This window comes from Amblyraja radiata, chromosome 17 (assembly GCF_010909765.2).
Source record: "Amblyraja radiata isolate CabotCenter1 chromosome 17, sAmbRad1.1.pri, whole genome shotgun sequence".
In the NCBI taxonomy this organism is placed as follows: Eukaryota; Metazoa; Chordata; class Chondrichthyes; order Rajiformes; family Rajidae; genus Amblyraja; species Amblyraja radiata.
In genome coordinates this window covers 22,995,512-23,016,266 of record NC_045972.1, presented here as the reverse complement: position 1 = coordinate 23,016,266, position 20,755 = coordinate 22,995,512, and the positions used below count along the sequence as shown (strand labels likewise).

General features: G+C 42.0%; 2 protein-coding genes and 1 long non-coding RNA gene across 5 annotated transcripts in view; 2 read left to right on the top strand and 1 right to left on the bottom strand.

The window, feature by feature from the left end:
- bola3 (bolA family member 3) overlaps nucleotides 1-12,261 on the top strand; it is a 25,428-nt gene extending 13,167 nt beyond the window's left edge. Inside the window, exon 5 of the transcript XR_004414502.1 lies at nucleotides 12,205-12,261. The gene's annotated coding sequence lies outside the window, so the exon portion shown is untranslated. The remainder of the gene's footprint in view (nucleotides 1-12,204) is intronic.
- LOC116982587 lies at nucleotides 55-15,918 on the bottom strand. Its single transcript, XR_004414503.1, has 3 exons — nucleotides 15,806-15,918; nucleotides 1,047-1,049; nucleotides 55-66 (listed from the first exon to the last, which is right to left on the bottom strand). It is a non-coding gene; the product is annotated as an uncharacterized LOC116982587 (long non-coding RNA).
- nudt7 (nudix hydrolase 7) lies at nucleotides 948-20,755 on the top strand. 3 transcript variants are annotated; one of them, XM_033035857.1, is made up of 5 exons: nucleotides 948-1,011; nucleotides 9,903-10,056; nucleotides 17,674-17,832; nucleotides 20,022-20,418; nucleotides 20,454-20,755. In XM_033035857.1, exons 1-4 carry the CDS (start codon nucleotides 998-1,000, stop codon nucleotides 20,373-20,375), a joined length of 681 nt encoding a protein of 226 aa, XP_032891748.1. In that variant the 5' UTR covers nucleotides 948-997; the 3' UTR covers nucleotides 20,376-20,418; nucleotides 20,454-20,755. The 3 variants fall into 3 exon arrangements, with proteins under 3 accessions (XP_032891748.1, XP_032891747.1, XP_032891749.1); XM_033035856.1 differs by having other exon boundaries at nucleotides 20,022-20,753; XM_033035858.1 differs by lacking the exon at nucleotides 9,903-10,056 and having other exon boundaries at nucleotides 957-1,011; nucleotides 20,022-20,753.

Below are 20,755 nucleotides of genomic sequence, written 5' to 3'. Positions count from 1 at the left end.
AGAAGTTGCTTCAATTTATAGTTTATTGTCTGATAGTATTTGGAGACACAAGGGTGTAATAAAACACTATGAATGCCAGATCTTTATTATTGCCCCATAACATCAACGATGAAGACATGTGAATGTGTATGTACATTATAGGTGTATTTTATTTAAGCAAAATGACCCAGGTGAATAAACAAAATTATGGCGGTGTGAGAAATGGCTCACTCTTTCTTAAACTATACTCTTCAAGAAAAGACAAAGTGCTGGAGTAACTTAGCGAGCCAGACAGCAAGGAATTGTAAAGCTAGAGGGAATGTAGATGGAAGGCGAGAACTTTGTGCAAATCAGGCTGGCGGGGTGCGTGTAGGTTATTTACTTAAAACTGGAAATGTTTATGCTAGAGGAATGTAGATGGAAAGGCAGAAATGGGTGCGTCCTGGTGGGGCACAGGGAGGGGGGGGGGGGGCTTGTAGGTTAACTACTTAAAATTGTAGAATTTAATGTTCATAAGTTTAAATGTACCCAAGTGGAACAAGAAGTGCTGTTGTTCCAAGCTGCACTTCCAAAGGTGCAATACTTTGAAAGTACTGCATTGCTGTAGGGTGCTTTGAACGCTGGATGTTACAATTCGCAATAATGACCAGCATTGTTCATCTGCCATGGAAAAGAGGCAGATCAAGGATAAGTGAGAAGTGCCTCTGATGTTTACTGATGCACGACCTGCAGATGCTGGAAAAATCGAAGGAAGACAAAAACGCTGGAGAAACTCAGCGGGTGAGGCAGCATCTATGGAGCGAAGGAATAGGTGACATTTCGGGTCGAGACCCTTCTTCAAACCTCTGATGTGATGCGTTTGCTAGCTCTGTTGGAGAGAGTGGTGGTGATGGAGGTGCGGCTGCTCCGCCCGGCCGCCTGAGGGCGCTGCAGGAGGCGGCGCTGCGGGGCAGGGGGGGGGGGCGGGGCTTCTCCTGCTTAATGCTGTTGCCGGAGCGACGCGGGAGCGGTGACTGTGATGGCGGATTCAAGGTCCCCCCCTCACTCACTCTCCCCCCCAAACTCACCCCCTTGCTTACCCTGACCATCTCTCTCTCTCGCCCACACCCTCTCACTCTCTCCTTCACCCTCTTCCCCATCCCTCACCACCTCACTCTCTCGCCTCCTCCCTCCCTCACACTCCCCTTCCCGCTCTCTCTCCCCCTCCCACTTACTGGCCTTCCCTTCTCTCTCACCCCTCCCTTCTCTCTCCTCTCTCCTCCCTTCTCCCTCTCTTCTCTCTCTCCTTCCCTTCTCTCTCTCCCTCCCTTCTCTCTCTCTCCCTCCCTCCCTTCTCTCTCCTCCCTCCCTTCTCTCTCCTCCCTCCCTTCTCTCTCCTCTCTCCTCTCTACTACCTACATTATCTCTCCCCCCTCCCTCCTCTCTCCTCCCTCCCTTCTCTCTCCTCCTTCCCTTCTCTCTCCTCCCTCCCTCCCTCTCCTCTCTCCTCCCTTCTCTCTCTTCCCTCTCTTCTCTCTCTTCCCTCTCTTCTCTCTCTTCTCTCTCTTCCCTCCCTTCTCTCTCCTCCCTCCCTTCTCTCTCCTCTCTCCTCCCTCCCTTCTCTCTCCTCCTTCCCTTCTCTCTCCTCCCTCCCTCCCTTCTCTCTCCTCCCTTCTCTCTCACCCTCCCTTCTCTCTCCTCCCTCCCTTCTCTCTCCCTCCTTTCTCTCTCATCTCTCCCTTTTCTCTCCTCCCTCCCTTCTCTCTCCTCTCTCCTCCCTCTTCTCGCTGTGCGCTATTTGTTCTGTGAGGGCAGCCGAGGGGTAGGCAGGGAGGGTGGTGAGCGGTGGAAGGAGGGAGGGAGGGATGGAGGATGGGAGGTGAGAGAAAGAATGAGAAGGGATGGAGGGGGGTAGAGGGAGTCTTTAACAAACTCACTGCATAACATCACGTTGCACCTCGTAAGAACATAAAACGCCAGTGTTGATTATTCAGCTCCATAATTCTGCTACATTATTTAAAAAGATCTCATGGTAAATCTTGTGCCTCCATTTTACTTTACTTCGACGGATCTCAATATCCCACGAAACCAAGTTTCCAAAAAGATATTCTTCTCATCCTTGATTATGCAGAACAGCAGAATATTCACGGCCACCTGGGTTGGAGAATTACAATCCTCGGTTTAGCAACATTTCTCCTCCAATTCCTATGGCAATTAATCCCTTAACCTAATCCCGTTGAACGTTTCTAGCATTTTACTTTAATATTTCAGTATATCTGCTTACAATTCCTTGTTGATATTAAATATTATGTTGAGAATGTTGGCAAGCTTGGTCTTAGACTTGAACCTGAGGCGAGCTTTGGAACAGATACCTGCACCAGGTATAATGTTGCATTGAATAGGAACTCGAGAGGCAACTTTTTAACACAAAGGATGGTGCGTATATGGAACGAGCTACGGAGAAGGTAGTTGTGGCAGGTACTATTGCAACGTTTAAGAAGCATTTGGACTGGTACAGGAATAGGATAGATTTAGGGGGATATGGGGCAAACACAGGCAGGTGAGACTAGTGTAGGTGGGGCATGTTGGTCAAGGGCAAATTGGGTCGAAGGGTCTGTTTCCACACTGTATGACTATGATTCTATTTCACCTTTGTCTTTGAACTTAGAATAACACAACACAAGATATGTCCTTCGGCCCACAATGCCTGTTCCAAACATGATGCCAACTAATCTCATCTTCCTGTATGTGATCCATGGTGGAGCAGACTCAATGGGCCTGATGGCATAATTCTGCTCCAATATGATCTTATATCCCTTGATAATTGATCTCTGCATAAGCCTCCTGCTGCTACCATCATCCTGGTATGCCTCATCATCCCTGCTTTGATCACTTGTGGACCTGAATGTTCCACGTCTGGCTTCCCTGCCTTGATTTGAACTCGAGGAACATGAGATAATTAAAATGAAATGATGAGCAGAAAAGGACACCAGGTCCAGCCCGTCCCACTCTTTATAAAGTCGCCATATAATCTCCTAAATTCCAAGGAATAACATCCAGCTTGATTGATTGTCGGTTGAAAGCTACAGCATGGAAAACGTCCCAGGCCCACCGTGTCCACTGACCGTCGATCACCTGTTTGCCTAACCTCTCCTTATAACTCAGGTCCTCTAGACCTAGCCACATTCTAATAAATCTTCTTTGCACTCTGATCCCTACCCTACAGCAGGGTAACCAAAACTATGCACAGTATTCCAGTGTGGCCTTACGAATGTCTTGTACAATTGTAATTTAACATCCCAATTTTTGTATTCAAAGACCCAAAAAGCTGGAGTAACTCCAGCAGGTCAGGCAGCATCTTTGCAGAAAAGGATAGGTGACATTTCAGGTCGAGATACTTCTTCAGACTGAGAGTCAAGGGAAAGGGAAACGAGATATATCTCTGCAAAATCTCAAGTATTTGATGCCCTGACTCAGAAGGTCAGTGCCAAATGCCTTCACCGCCCTGACTATTTGTGATGCCACTCTTAGAGAGCTACATACTTGTACTTCTTAGTCTCTCTGTTTTGCAGCACTCCCCTGGGCCGTAACATTCACAATGAAAGTCTCATCCAGGTTTGACTTTGCAAAAACACTTGACACTTACCTGAATTGTACAGCATTTGCCATTCACAGGCCAATTTACCCAACTGATCAAGATACGGCAGTAATTTTTGACATATTTCTGGATACCTCCTATTTTGTTGTCAATGGCAGACTTGCTAACCATCCCTTGTGCATTCTCATCCAAATTGTTTAAATAAATAGCGAACAAGTCCTCCAATTCAAAAAACAACCTTCAACCATCACCAGCCTCTGTTTTCTACTATCAAGCCAATTATGTCTCCAATTAGCTTTGTCTGGACCTCATGCAATGTAACCTTCCAGAGCAGTCTACCATGTGGCACCATGTCAATATAGTTCATATAGACAACATCCACCACTGCTGGTTTGTTAATTGACTTCAGACCAAAGATTTTTTCTTAACCTGTCTTCTGAAGTAGCCTAGCAACCTACTCAGCTAAATTGAACAGTACCCATCGTGCATTGCTTCATCAATGAGCTTGCTACATCACAAAATCAAATGTGGGATGTCGCTGAAGATTGTAATGTATTTGTGGATCCTCCGGCAATTAAGCAGCCCATGCATGCATTTCAGACCCTGCACAACATGCAAGCTTGGACTGATAAAGCCAATTAATAATCAAGGAAGACAAATGCTAGACAATGATAATCAAAGTCACTTGTCTCATAAATCCCCAGACATCAAAGTTCTGAATTAGCTACTACATAAGATGGCTGGCTGTAACTGGCAGCTATTTAAATGTAGCAAAAAAACTCACCACCTTGTTCCTTAAAACGGACTGAGGTTTTGATCATTTACCCTAACGTGATGATGTGGCATTGTGTCAACCTGTTAAAAATGTTCCTGGGAAAGACCTCAGGATATTTTGCCACAATAAAAGCTTTTTCACTGTACCTCCGTACATGTGGTAATAAATGAATGACTCTGGGAAGGGTCCCCACCCGAAATGTCACCTGTCCATTTTATCTAGAGATGCTGTCTGACCCGTTGAGTTACTCCACCATTCCGTGTCCACCTAATTCTCTTTTCCATATTATATTACTATGCGTATATCTATTATCATTTCAGTGAATAATCACCCTAATACTATCCATAATTAAACTAATTAACTATATTTTGTATCCAATCATTAATAAATACCAGAAGCATATTATTATCACTAGCTTTAAAATGCCATAAAGATATGTGATAGAATTTGCAGAAAGTCAGATTTCCTTACGTCAGGTCAGGAACCTCCTATACTAACATTCCAAGTAGAGTAGGAATAATGTCTGGATAATTTATATTTTTATTCACTAATGTGAAATATAATTGATTAAACATCCCTATTTATATAGTCACAAAATACACACATTATACTTTACCTCAGTATTCAAGCAACACGTTTTTGAACTGGAGGTTTGAAATATGGCTGTGGCTGTTGAGAAGAAGCCATTTAAAAGCTTTGTTCTTTAGAGAAACCATTACAGTTTTAATTGATTTAACGGTGCCAGAAGTGAATTATGCATAAGTAATGTCAAACTAAATTAGTAAGAAAAGAATTAGCACAATACTTCAATTCAGCTTCATGACAACCGAGAGATCAGGATTAAAAATGAGGTACTATTATTACACTAGACTTGTCCCCAACATTTTGCATCATTTGCCAATTCTAGGGTTGGGATTTACAAGTGTGCTTTGTCCAAGGATGCAGTTAGTGTGATGACTCTAGTGTAGACCAGCAGTATTTTGAATTTCTGGAAAAGATTTGAATTAAGATTTACACTTGGGAGTGTAACTCATGTAAATAGAATAATTTCCTGGTTTGTGAGTATCAATGCCTAAATTGTTTTTATAAACAAACCAAAAAAATCCACAATCCATTGTAGTTTCACTGATTTCTTAAATAGAGGGATCAGTAAATATTTAATATGTTTGTAATATTAAATAAGTGATATGTTGTATGTATGTATATATATGAATAATATGACTCGGCAGTCTTCAGCCTTGGATGAAGTGCACATTGTCATAGCTTGCCAAAATTAGAATAAAAGGCAGTAAGCAGAGAAGGATCAAGTTCGTTATTGAAACAATGTTATATGTAGAATAAACTGCTTAAAAGGATATATTCTGTTGCAATTGTCTAATTGGATTTGCACATGTTTGAATGGGATTATTTTTAAGGGTTACAGAGAAAGAGTAGGAATTAGATGGAATAGAATAATACAGCACGGAAACAGGCTCTTCAGCACAACTTCCCCACGCGACCATGATGCCCCCATCTCAGTAAGTCCCATTTGGCCCGTATTCCACAAACCGTTACTATCCAATTAGTTGTCCAAATGTTTTTAAAATATCCTTCAACCTGCCTCAACTACCTCCTCTGGCAGCTCGGTCCATATATTCACCACTCTCAAGTTCCTATTAATTAAAACTTCCCCCTGGGAACATGTCCTCTGATTCTTGATTCCTCTATTTTTGGGAAAAAGACTGCATTACCCCATATATTCTCCTCATGATCTTACACACTAAGATCACCCCGTAGCTTCCTGCACTCCAAGGAATGAAGTCCTAGCCTGCCCTACCTCTCCCTGTAGCTCAGGCTCTCGAGTCGTGGCAACATCCTTATATTTTTTCCCTGCATCCTTTAGAGATTAATGACACGCTAGAATTTAGAAGATTGAGGGGGGATCTTATAGAAACTTACAAAATTCTTAAGGGGTTGCACAGGCTAGATGCAGGAAGATTATTCCTGATGTTGGGGAAGTCCAGAACTTGGGGTCACAGTTTAAGGATAAGAGGGAAGTCTTTTAGGACCGAGATGAGAAAATCATTTTTTACACAGAGAGTAGTGAATCTGTGGAATTCTCTGCCACAGAAGGTAGTTGAGGCCAGTTCATTGGCTATATTTAAGAGGGAGTTAGATGTGGCCCTTGTGGCTAAAGGGATCAGGGGGTATGGAGAGAAGGCCGGGATGGGATACTGAGTTGGATGATCAGCCATGATCATATTGAATAGCGGTGCAGGCTCGAAGGGCCGAATGGCCTATTCCTGCACCTATTTTCTATGTTTCTATGACAAGAATAATACAGGGATGGTGGGCCACATAGCCTTTTCCTACTCTATGTAAAGTGGATGATGCTGACATCCCATGACAAATCATTGTACCTAGCTTGTTGGCATCATTTGCTGATCAAATATTGCAGTTATGCATTATAAAGCCTCCGGGGGAATGGAATTGATGGAAGAAGAAATAAATAAGATGAGATTGTAATACGGCAATGATATGCTTCAAGGCAATAGAGCGAAAGAAAGGTTCCTTTAATTGGCATTTTTGAACAAGAGTAATGTTGAAAAATGCAAACACTGGTATTGGAGGCAGAAGGAATGGTTGAAAAGTCATGATGTAAAATATAAGGAGGAATTATAGTAAAGGCATACAAATATGAACAAATGCAGACTGAATCACAAAACTATTAACTCCAAAACTATATTATTGGGAGTAGACCATTTGCCACTTTGGTGTACTTAACTACATTTGCTTTTGCTTCTGAAGAAGGGTCTCGAGCCAAAATATCACCCATTCCTTCTCTCCAGAGATGCTGCCTGTCCCGTTGAGTTACTCCAGCTTTTTGTGTCTATCTTTGGTTTCAACCAGTATCTGCAGTTCCTTCTTTCACACTGTTTTTGCTCCTTAGTCCATTGATTGTTTTACTAAACAAAAATGATTTCATCTCAATGTTGTGCATTTCTATCAATGAAGCTTGTACAACTTTTGAGATAAAATCCCACATATCTGCAACCATTTGTGCAAGATTGCAGATCCTGACAAATGTTCTCGACCCAAAACTTCACCTTCATCTTCTCTTCAGAAATGCTGCCTGAGTTACACCAGCATTTTGTGTCTGTCTTCGGTGTAAACCAGCACCTGCCATTCCTTCTTACACGTTGTAGTTCCTGGTTTTGGTTCTGAATGACCTAGCTCTAAATTTAGGTCTCCACTAGAGGAAATAGTTTACGTCAGACCATTATATTTATTGAGTTTACGTTGCACTTCAACCTTCTCCCTTCGCTTACTTGCATCAACATTTTTTGCATTATTTTCACAGCCCTCTGTTTATTGACTTTGCGTATACATATATGCTATATCCTTTAAATATTCCCAGTAGCAGTTCTAAATTATACGTGAACTCTGGTTAAAGAGTAATGTTTTAGATGGATGAATTTTCATCAGAACTAGAAAAAGATCGGAAAACATGATGTTCTAAGTTGCAGAGAGGGGAGCAGTGGAAAGAACTAGGGGGAATATCCATGACAGTATGTCGACTGTAGAATAAATTACACAAATGCCGTGGATTCAGGCTGAGAGAAAGAGTTGAAGACTAGTTCATTGTAATTCATCTTCATAAGATCAGAAGTTCTAGGAGCAGAATTAGGCCAATCGGCCCTTCAAGTCTACTACTCCATTCAATCATGGCAGATCTGTTTCCCCTCTCAACTCTATTCTCCTGCCTTCTCCCCATAACCCCTGATTCCCTTACTAATCAAGAATCTGTCAATTCCCGCCTTAAAAATATCCAGTGACTTGGCTTCTACAGCCATCAGTGGCAATTAATTCCACAGATTCACCACCCTCTGACCAGAGACATTTCTCCTAATTTCCTTTCTGAAGGTTCATCCTTTTATTCTGAGGTATGGCCTCTGGTCCTAGACTCTCCCACTAATGGAAACATCCCCTCCACATTCACTCAATCCAGGCCTTTCACTATTCAATCCATCTAGAGAAGATGTAAATAGAGGGAGATGAAAGAGAGAAACAATTCTTGAACTCTGCAATAGAGAATAACCTAGTCTTTGGAAATCGGTCAGGCAGCATCTGACTGAGTCAACTTTACAAATTGATGATCCTGCCATAGGAACTCATCAGATGATACAATCCTTTAGTTTGAGAACAGTCTTTTATATCACTTGTTTCAGCTGATCTGCATTCTGTTTTTGTACAAACAACAGCTGCTGCATTATTGTATTATACAATGTCCCTGATATGGCAATATTCAGTCAAGAAGATTAATAGCTCATTGCTGCATGGATACATTTTACTCAATTCTCAAATTTGTGCTTTACCCAGAGTGCACTTATAATGTAGATCTCGCTGCTACTGGGAATATTTAAAGCAAATAGCATATATGTACAAGCAAAATCAATAAACACATGGCTGTGAAAAGAATGAAAATATGCTGATGCATGCAAGCGATGGGAAATGGTTTAAGTAGTGTAAACTCAATAAACAATTTAGGGCGACACAGTGGTGCAGCTGGTAGAACTGCTGCCTCACAGCGCCAGAGACCCAAGTCCGATCTGGAATCAGGGTGCTGTTTGTGTAGAGTTTGCACGCCCTGTGACCACATGGGTTTCTTCCGGGTGCTCCGGTTTCCACCCACATCTCCCAAAAGCCGAGCAGGTTTTTAGGTTAATTGGTATCTGTAAATGTTCTCTAATGTGTAGGGAGTGGATGAGAAAGTCGGATAACAGAACTAGTGTAAACGAGCGATCAATGATCAGCGTGGGCTCGGTGAACCACAGGGCCGGTATCCATGCTGTGTCTAAACTAAACTAAATTAAACTAGTAGATTCGCTTTTCAAAGTGCACACCAAACATTTAATCTTAAATACAATATTAACACTTTTAGAGGAAAAGTTGCAAAATAATATTGCAGAGTACTAACATTCCAGAGTGCTGGCTCAAATTGTCTATTTGAAATGCAAGAAAGCAGCAGGGTAATTGTTACCATATAATTAACCGATGAGTTTATTTGATAATAAATGCTTAAAGCAAATTGTTTGCATTTTGGGCTAATTAGCTGAACACCCCCGCTCTGCAATGATGTGCGAGCCATGAAAATACTCCCTTCGAATTGTGTTCTGACAAACTAAACACACTCATTCGTACTAGTGTGAGTACTATCTGTGACTTTCTGGCTGAATGCCATATCGAAACGGAATGGATTTTTGTCAGCTATCATATTTCACTTCCCTCATTTTTTCTATGACATAGAAGGAGACCATTTGGCCCGTTGAGTCTCTGCCAGTTCTCCGAGCAGTCCCATCTCTCCAACTGCAGATCTACCCAATCTTTCTTTAAATATTATTGAATTAAATCACATCTATCAATGGATCCAGAAAAAAAGTGTCTCCTTTCAATTGCTTGATTGTTTTCTTCACATTGTCAGGGATTTAAATGAAGAATTGTGATACTTCCAGTCAGTTACAACCGGGAAATCATTGTACCACTTAAAACTCCATCAGAATTTAACATGATATATCTTTTGTTTTTCATTAGAATATCCATTAAAGATAAGGCCAAATATGCCCTGAAGGCACATGATATAGGAAATAAATACTCAGACTTGGCCCTTCCCAGAGCTTCAGTGCTTGTGCCTCTGTTGGTAAAAAACAATGAGCTTCATGTACTGCTCACAGTCAGATCCATGCAGGTAATGTATGAGTACTTAGAGAGTGTAAGTTATTGCAATGGGACGGTATTACCGTTGGCCAAAGGGATTCACAGGTTCGGTGCCCTCTGTCTTGCCATTAGATATAATGGATGGACATGATGGACAGTGAGCCTTTTAATCCCTGAGAGGCTCAATTGTAGAAGTACAATTTATTTGTCTTTGTATTTGAATTGTTTAAAGATATGTAGGTACACCAGGATGGACTACCAGGGGCAGCACGGTGGCGCAGCGGTAGAGTTGCTGCCTTACAGCATCAGATACCCGGGTTCGATCCTGACTACAGGTGCTGTTTGACGGAGTATATAGGTTCTCTCATGACCGCTTGGGTTTTCCCCGGGCGTTCCTCCCACATTCCAAAGTCGTACAGGTTAATGGATTATTGTAAATTGTCCTTGTGTGTTGGATAGTGCTAGTGCAAGGGGTGATTGCTGGTCGGCGTGGATTTGGTGGGTCGTAGGGCCTTTTTTCACGCTGTATGTCTAATACTAAAGCTAAACTAAAACCATTTAGTTAAATTAACATACTGCGACTCCTGGAAAGCTAAAATAAAACCAAAATTGCTAGAAGTACTCAGTGGATTAAGCAGTATCTGTGAAGGGAGATACTGATTAATGCTTCAAGTTATTGACTTACTATGAGAAGTTCCATAGTTTGAAAATGCAAACTATCCTTTCAGTTCATGGCTCAAAACAAAAGCAGTACATCAAGTCTGAGTGTTGTCAATGTAACTAGAGATATCCCTGATTAAGAGCTTGAACCAGCTGGAGCTCCCAGTCGCAAGCTACTTCCATTCCCTTTCACATTCTCATATGGATCTGTCTGTCTGGGCCTCCTCCACTGCTGGAGTGAGGCCACATGCAAACTGGAAGAAGTGCCTCATATTCCTCTTGGGTAATCTATAACACAAAGGCATAAACAATGAATTCTCCAATTTCACTTAACCCTCCCATCTTTCACTGTCCTGATCTCCCCAAGTCCCCTCACATAACTTTCCTTACACTTCCCCAGCTCCCATTTCCTTTCCCCTCCTCTTCCACCTTCTGCTGCCTTCTGCACCATCTCCAACCTTTGTGACTCTCCACCATTCTTTCCCCCACCTGAGTCATCTGTTGTCAACACCTCCTTACCTGGCTCTACCAATTTCTTGCCCACTCGTACTCCACCATACATCTTCCCTCTGTACCAGCCTTGAAGAAGGAACCAGACTCAAAACACTGTCTGTCTATTTCTCTCCAAAGATGTTGCGCTGAGTTCCACCAGCAGTTTATTTTTTGCTCTTCCAAGAATCATTGTTTACAGAACAGGAAGCAATCAGGCTGAGTTTTCTCTAATTTGAAAAGGCTTTGTTATGTAAATTGATTAATGGAGGAAGATGAGCAAGTGTTCGATAATTCTTAATGTATAATTATTATCTAAGAAAAATTAGATCTTTACGTGCAGGATGTGTTCTGACTTACAATGACCGACATGCTATTCAGGCTAATATGTGTTTAGACATTTGAATAGAGTGCATTGTTAAAATAATCCACATTAATAACATGGTTGGATTTTTAACTTGAGGACGAGACAGCTGAGAAATGTTAACAGAACATTTCAGATCTAAAGTATTACATTCTCGAACTATTCAAGAGTGAATACAAATCAGCATGTAATCCCATTAAGATGATTTGGATAGTTGTGGTTTAAATCTTCTCAGAAATTAAATTACTTAAGTCAGTCCTATGATTATATGTCGTTATATATGTGCATATTAAATTGGTGAGGAATGTTATGTGCTGGAGACTATTTTCCATTGGATCATAAGTTTTTTTCAGATGCCCTGGTGGATTTGAATCATGGGTTAAAATGTGTGATAGGTTTTCCAATTATTATTTAGAAGCAGTTTTCTCCTAGGTAACTGGGAAGAATACACTTGAAATGTATTTTTTAAATGGTGAAAACGCTAATCTAATCGGGTCATGCAGCCCTCAAACAAGTCTTTCAGCCCACCATGTCCATGATGACCTTAGAACTTGGAGAACATAGAACAGTACGGCACAGGAACGGACCTCTTGGGCTTCAATGTATCTGCTGAACATGATGTTAAGTTAAATTGATCTCATAGAAACATAGAAACATAGAAATTAGGTGCAGGAGTAGGCCATTCGGCCCTTCGAGCCTGCACCGCCATTCAATATGATCATGGCTGATCATCCAACTCAGTATCCCGTACCTGCCTTCTCTCCATACCCTCTGATCCCCTTAGCCACCAGGGCCACATCTAACTCCCTCTTAAATATATCCAATGAACTGGCCTCGACTACCCTCTGTGGCAGGGAGTTCCAGAGATTCACCACTCTCTGTGTGAAAAAAGTTCTTCTCATCTCGGTTTTAAAGGATTCCCCCTTATCCTTAAGCTGTGACCCCTTGTCCTGGACTTCCCCAACATCGGGAGCAATCTTCCTGCATCTAGCCTGTCCAACCCCTCATCTGCCTGCACATGATCCATATCCCTCTATACCCTGCACTACCATGTGGCTATCTACGTATCTGCCTCCATCACCACCCCTGGCAATGTGTTCTGTGCCCCCCACCACTCTCAATATAAAAAACTTGCACCGCACATATCCATTCACCTTTCCCATTCTCACTTTTTAGCTACGCCCTCTAGTGTTGGACATTTCCACCCTGGAAAAAGATTCTGACTGTCTATCCTAATTTTATAGACGTATAATAGTCATATCAAATAAGGATTATACTTATCATCAAATAACTATCACTAACCAATGCCATTTTCCAGCACTCAGCCTGAAACCTTCAATTCTTTGATAATTTAATTGCTCATCCAGATGGTATTTAAATGTTGTGAGACATTCTTGCATCACCTTCTCAAGCAGTGTGTTCCAGAACTCCAACCCTCCGAGTGAAAACAATTCTTCCCGAGATCCTTACACCTATAACCCTCTGGTTTTAGACACCTCGGCTCCAGAGGAAAGTTTTTTACTGCTATCCTATCTCTAGCCTTCACAATTTTGTATACCTTTATCAGGTTCACAATCAGTCTATTTTGCTTCAAGGGAAGTAAACCTAGACTATCCAGTCTAGGCAACTGACCGTTTAATCTCTGCAATGCAATCACACACTGAAAATGTAGCAGCCGATCTACACACAGTATTCCAACTATAGCCAAACCAATTTTTCATTAAAATATTCCATAAAATTCCTAGTCTCTTAATAGCCTTGTTCAATGAAGCCCAAGTATCCCATTTGGCTTCTTCACCACCTAATCGACCTGTGCAGCCATGTTCAGAGATCCTTGATCTTGTTATACTTAAAAAACGGTTAGAAATATAAATAACACTCCTGAAACTTAAGTGAATTAACTATCTAAAAATCAGATTCCTACATTAGTCTATTAAAATTATTGGCAGAATACGTTTTGCTAATTTTTGGTCCCGGAGCAGAAATCTCTGGCATGTTTGATCATGGGTGGTGGACATTTGGCTAATGATTTTTGATTGATTGAAAGACAACATGGAAATAGGCCCTTTGGCCCACCAAGTCCACGTCGACCATCGATCACCCGTTCACACTATTTCTATGTTATCCCACTTTTTCCTCCACTCCCTACTCAGAGGTAAATTAACCTACAACCTCACATGTCTTTGGGATGTGAGAGGAAACGCAGAACACCTGGAGGAAAGCCACATAGTCACAGGGAGAACATGCAAACACTACACAGATAGCATTGTAGGTCAGAATTGAACCTGGGTCTCGGGTGCTGCATGAAGTTTGTACATTCTCCCCATGACCTGCATGGGTTTTCCCCGAGATCTTCGATTTCCTTCCACACTCCAAAGACTTACAGGTTTATAGGTTAAATGGCTTGGTACAAATGTAAAATTGTCCACAGTGTGTGTAGGATAATGTTAATGTGCGGGGATCTCTGGTCAGTGCGGACTTGGTGGTTCGAAGGGCCTGTTTCAGCGCTGTATCTCTAAACTAAAATCAGGGTCTCTGTGCAAGCCGATAGACAAAAACTGCTGCCCCTTTTGCAGGGTATCGACTACATATGGTGACGGCTTTGTTGCCTTTATTCATTAAACCTGGTGCATTAATCATCTCACTATAAACTGCATGGCTCGCAGGCTGGAGATGTTTATAGGTAGCAACACATTGAAAATTACAGAAGGTGTCTGAATCAAGATGTGCAGTATGTCCTTGAAACGTACATTTTACATCATGTAGTCAGGATGTGTACAGTTGGGACTGCTTTCTGCTGATGATAGTGGTTTTTAGGGCAAAGGAGAAAGCTTGCATGATTCAATGCCTTCTGAAGTAACACAGTGCCCACCTGATTTATTTCCCCTGGTGATAAGGCATTTTGCTGCCTAATACTGCAGATGAGATCAGTTCAACTTGTCATCATGTTCGGCACGAACATTGTTCCTGTGCTGTACTGTTCTGTGTAATGTAGAAATACATTTTAGTCCTAATTTTCAATAAACAAAAGGTATTTTAGGTTTTCAAATTTTAAAAATGTAGTTCAAGTTCCACATCTGAGGAAAGGGAACAGCTGAACAGTGAATATTACTGCTCGAAATTTCCTATTGGTCCTGTAAAACAATATCATAAATGTTCTGCAGCAGAATGCTAATAGCCAGAGCATCCGTCAATCTTTCACAGTGCTCCTTTGAACTCTGGGCTGTGCGTAGTGCAGAAGCCATTTTCTGTAACCATCAGTAATCCCTTGTAACTCATAATTTCACACTAGTTATATTGCTCCATTTACGACAGATTCAGAAAATGAATGCATGAGGCTTGTAAAATGTATCATATTATGGAACGGGCAATAAATGATAGAAAAATAGACTTTTCTATGTTCCTCCATGGATAATGTGGTCACAAATATCTACTGTGCATGAACGTGGCTCAATAATTGTGGTTACAAGTCACCTATATTGCAGTAATCCTTTGAAATTACACAAAATGCTGGCCTAACTCAGCGGGTCAGGCAGCATCTCTGGAGAACACAGATAGGTGACACTTCAAGACTGAAGAAGGCTCCTGACCCGAAACGTCATCTATCCATGTTCTCCAGGGATGCTGCCTGACCTGCTGAGTTACTCCAGCATTTTGTGGCTTTCATTAATAAACCAACATCTGCAGTTCCTTGTTTCTGCAGTAATCTTAACTTGCAAATACAGCAGCCCTGATAAGGACAGCAGGTTTTCCATCCCTGAAAGACACTAGTAAATCTGATATTTTTTTTACAAGAAGCTAATGACATTTGTGTCACTGCTGCTGAATTAACTGAATTTGAATTCACAAGTTGCCATGGTGAGATTTGAACTTGTGTGACTGGCCTATTAACGTAGACTCTCTGACATACTGGTTCAGTACGTATGCTGTAATGCCCCATAAATGTGATATATAAATAGATGTATTTTTTGTCCTGTTAATTGTTTTTTTGACAAATGGGAATACAAAATGCACAATGCAAGACTCCCAAGAAATACCAGGCAATGTACTTCTTGTGATCCTGTCCCAAATATCTCACCACTGTTTTGAATTTTATATTTTTTCTGCTTCAGCATACTGTCTGCTTTTGTAATCTCCATGAGACATTGCTTAATGTAAGCTTGCTGACTATTCCCTTTACAGAATATAATATCCTTAAATTTCCACAGAGCTGCTAATCACCTACTATTTCTGATTTCCCATAACAGGACTTATAGATAAGGATAACTATGGAGACCCTATAGAGAGTTATAGGCCCAGCACCAATTCTTTTGACACAACGCTCGTCTCAGGCCTCAAGTCCAATAAACAACCTTCCACCACCAGCTCTACTTCCTACCATGAAGCCAATTATGTATCGAATTAGCTTGCTCTCTCTGGATCCCTTGAAATCTAACCTTCTAGACTAGCCTCCAGACCTTGTCAAGGGCCTTGCAGAAAGCATCCATTGCCCTTAGACTTTTAGACTTTACTTTTGAGATACAGTTTGGAAATTAGCCCTTCGACCCACAAGAGTCCACGCCGACCAGGGATCACCCCGTACACTAGCACTATCCTACACACTAGCGACAATTTATAATTTAACCAAAGCCAATGAATCTACAAACCTGGCACGTCTTTGGAGGCTGAGAAGAAACTGGAGCACCTAGTGAAAATCCACGCGTTCACGGGAGAACATACAAACTCCGTACAGACAGCACCTGTAGTCTGAATCAAACCCGATGTTGTAAGGCACCAACTCTACTGCTGCGCCACTGTGCCCTTATCAATTGTTTTGGTGACATTTTCAAAAACGTCACACAGATGTGTGAGGCACAATTTCCCACATACAAATTTATGTCGACATTCCCTAGTCTGTCCTTGTATATCCAAATGCTCATAGAACCTGCCCTTGGGATTAATTCCAGGGATTATTAGTCACAGCATTTTATTTTTACAGTGGTGAAAGTTCCCAATTGGTGAAACACATAGACACTTATTTTCCTGGTAGGGCGTTAAGAATAACAAAATATAATCTAAAAATTAAAGTCAGACATACATTTGAAACTCGCTAAACTACCCCCATCCCCTCTAAATTAAAATAAACTGGATATTAGTAAATTGTTGCTTTCATGTCAAGGCCAGAATTCTACTGATTTAACATATAAACAAATGTGGAGAAACAGTATATATAGTCCATTTGAGGTCGAGATCATTCATGGTCAATTAAGCCTGATGGTTTATCCTTGGCTCCAAACTCTACAAAAGCAGAGTTAATAAACCACTTCAGCAGCTCTCAAGTCACAATGTCTCTCTCCATTGTCAAGTGAAGTCACACTGATCCCCAAAATGTTCCAAATTTGATTCCTGGCCTCTGCTGATTTGTTGGTCTGGAATGAAGTACCATTCGGGTCGATATACTATACATCAGTTGTCATGAAGCAGCAATGGAGGACATTTAATCTCCATTTCCAGGGAGAGAAAAATACACAGCTACAAACATTGGAAGAGGAAGGCACAGGACAGCACAGTGGCATAGCAGTAGGATTGCTGCCCCACGGCACTAGAGACCCGGGTTCAATCCTGACTGCGAGTGCTGTCAGTATGGAGTTTGTACCTTCTCCCCATGACCGCGTGGGTTTTCGCTGGGTGCTTCGGTGTCCTCCCGCACTTCAGAGACATACAGATTTCTAGGTTCATTAGGCTTCGGTAAAATTGTAAATTGCCCCTAGTGTGTAGGATAGTGTACTGGGTGATTGCTGGTCAGTGTGGACTCGGTGGGCCCAAGGACCTATGTCCGTGCTGTATCTCTGAAATCTAAAGTAAAATCTAAATGAACAATGTTGCCTTGGTTATGTTGCACCTGCTTGGTTCAAACATTAAGTCGGAATGCTCAGTTACATGCCCTGTATGATTAAATGAATTTCAGGAATGAGTGACAGCGAGAAATGATGCATTTGTATGTCACTGGTAATAAATGAGAAGAACGCAGATGTGATCTGTTACACAAAATGCCATTGTGCAGATGGGTAGATTGTAAAAATCATTGCCCTGAAAAGAAAAATGCTTAAGTACTTCTCAGTGATTATCCTCACTAATTTAGTTTTGGTCTTAAAGTTACACAGCAACCAAGGGGAGGTTTGCTTCCCTGGCGGGAAACACGATTCGAAAGACAGAAGTGACATAGATACAGCCCTCCGCGAGGCTCATGAAGAAATCGGCCTTCCTCCAGTTCAGGTGGAAGTTATCTGCAAGATGGTCCCAATAATCAACAAGGTAACACCGCAGTGGTCACATAGTGGCGCAGTGATTGACTTGCTATCTTTTAGCATCAAAGACCCGGGTTCGATCCTGACTATGGATGCTGTCTGTACAGAGTTTGTATGTTCTCCCTGTGACCTCGTGGCTCTTCCCCAGGTGCTCTGGATTCCTTCCACACTCCAAAGACCTACAGGTTTTAGGTTAATTGGCTTCGGTAAAATTGTAAATTGTCCCAAGCGTGTACTGGGTGTAGTGCTCGTATACAGGGTGATCGCTGGTCGGCACGGATTCTGGGCTGAAGGGCCTGTTTCCACGCTATATCTATATACTTTTTAAAATGTGTGTGTGTGGGTGCCTTTGCCTTTGCCTTTGAAACGTATCTCCGCGAAAACTAGACGCAAAAACGTGGAGATTTTTACAATTTTGGTAGGGATTTATCTTATGAGTTCAGAAATCCACTCCTTAGTCAATTATTTCCCCAGATTTTTAATAAAATTGTTCACAAAGCTCACTTAAAAAAAAATAAAATCGCTGCTTGAGCTGCTGACGTCACAATGCTCACATGTCCACCAATCGAGGCCCACCTGCATCCTGGCCCCGCTGCCCGCGCCACGCCACCTGCAGCTGGACTCGCCCGCCCGCTCCATCCTATAGCGGCTATAGGATCTTTGGAAATAACGAGCGTTTTGCAGATCGGGAGGTCACAGCAGGTTACAGCCTGTCACCGGCTTGCTTCTGAAACCTCTCCCTCTCCCCCGCCCGATGTTAGAACATGGCGGCCGTTATCGTCGCGCGGGGCTCCCTCCCTCCCGCTGCAAACCCAACGTGCTGCCAGTCATGCCTCTTGCAAGTCCTTTGATAAAAACCTTGCGATCCCCCCCTCTCTCTCCCCTCCTTTCTCTCTCCCCCATCCTCTCTCTCTCTCTCTCTCTCCCCCCACCTCTCTCTCCCTCTCTCTCTCCCCCACCTCTCTCTCTCTCCCCCTCTCTCTTTCCCCCACCTCTCTCTCTCTCTCTCTCTCTCTCCCCCCCCCCACCTCTCCCTCTCTCTCTCCCCCTCCCTGTTCCCCCTCCCCTCCCTGATCTCCCACATCCCAAAAACGTACAGGTTTGTAGGTTAATTGGCATCTGTAAATTGCCCCTAGTGCGATGGGAGTGGATGAGAAAATGGGACAACATCGAACTAGTGTGAATGGGTGATGGATGGTCAGCATGGACTCAGAGGGCCGAAGGGCCTGTTTCCATGCTGTATTTGGAAACTAAACGAAAACAGTTACAGAGAGGGTTAGCATAAAGCTACAGAGAGGCTTAGCATGGGGGCTGGCATCGAAAGTCCTCAAAAGTATTTCAGTTTTTCCACAAGCTCATGAGCATTGCAAATTTGAACAGTGGAAGCCTCCTTGTTGACAGATTCATTGCCACTTCTAAAGCAGAAATGTTTCACTGTCCATCTCTGCTCTAAATGTACTGTGTAAGGCCTGGCTACTTTGGACCGCTAATTTATTGGGGTTAGGTTGGGGTTAATCAAGAGCAATTTGGCCTTCATGTCCATTGATTATATTCCTTGTATCAAACAGTGTTTGAATTCGTGTTAGTTATGTGGGGTCTATCAAGAGTGTCATAAGATGGCAGCTGATTTCATGTGTCATTAGATAGTGTTTGATCAAGTTTTGCCAGCTTTTGGGGAATGACATCAATATGGACAGTGTTATAGGGAAGGGTTGTCCCTATGTTCCACATTGATGTTGTACATCATTGTAATATAGACCAGACTTCCCACCATTAACTCCAACTAAACTCCATGTTGTCTTAAAAAACAGCCAACATTAGCAAAGACTTGTTCTCCCCGGTCATTCCTTCTCCTCCCCGCTCCTACAGGTTCAGAAGCTTGAAAACGCATACCACGAGACTGAGAAACAGCTTCTTCCCCTCTGTAATTAGTCTTATAAATGATCCTTCCTTAAGCTAGGGTACTGTCCACCTCTGCCCCATTGCGGACATTGGACTTTGGGTATGAAAATGATGCCCTACAATGCTGAGAACCTGTATCTTGCACTTTATCTATTGTACTTGAGCTTGAATTGATTGTATTGATCAATAGTATTATCTGTTCTGATTGAATAACATGCAAATTAAAGCTTTTCACTATAACTCGGTGAACGTGACAACAATAAACCTAAACTTCTATTTTTCACCCCACCACAGGATGACATTTTGGTGACACCAGTGGTAGCATTTATCTCAGATACATTCCAGCCACGTCCCAATGCCAATGAAGTGAGTGACGTGTTTATCGTCCCAATGCGCCACTTCTTAAAGTCAGAAGAACACACCTCAACACCTTACGAAACGGGAATGTTGGTGCACTTCTTCACGTTTAAAGACCGGCAGACGCTAAAGTCATTCACTGTATGGGGTCTCACTGCACAAATCTGTATCATCGTCGGCTATTTAGCCCTGGGCCAGAACCCTTCGTTCAAGGTTGATTTTGACCTTGATAACCCATCCATAAGTATGGATAAATGTCTATTGACAAAATATGCCACTAGTAAGCTATGAGCGGTTCTGGTATGTTTCGTTTATTCTGACTTCAGTGGGTTAATATTTTTAAGAGATTCTTTTGTTGCCCATCACTAGGCACTCTAATTATTTAATTCAACATCACATTTCTGTACTATCATCTCAATTTCTGCTTCTTTTAGTTTAAAATGTGTCTTTCTGTGTTGGTGGTGTGCTATAAACCAACAACTAATTAAATCGAATATTTGGAGATGTTACCACAGTGGTTTAGGATCCTTTATAATACACTGTATATTGATATGAACCCCAAGGAAAATCTTGTTTAATCAAATATGTATGTTACACAATGGAATGGCATGCAGCAAAATGAAAATAAATATTTTATTTACTTAAAATATACTCGAACAAACTATCACACA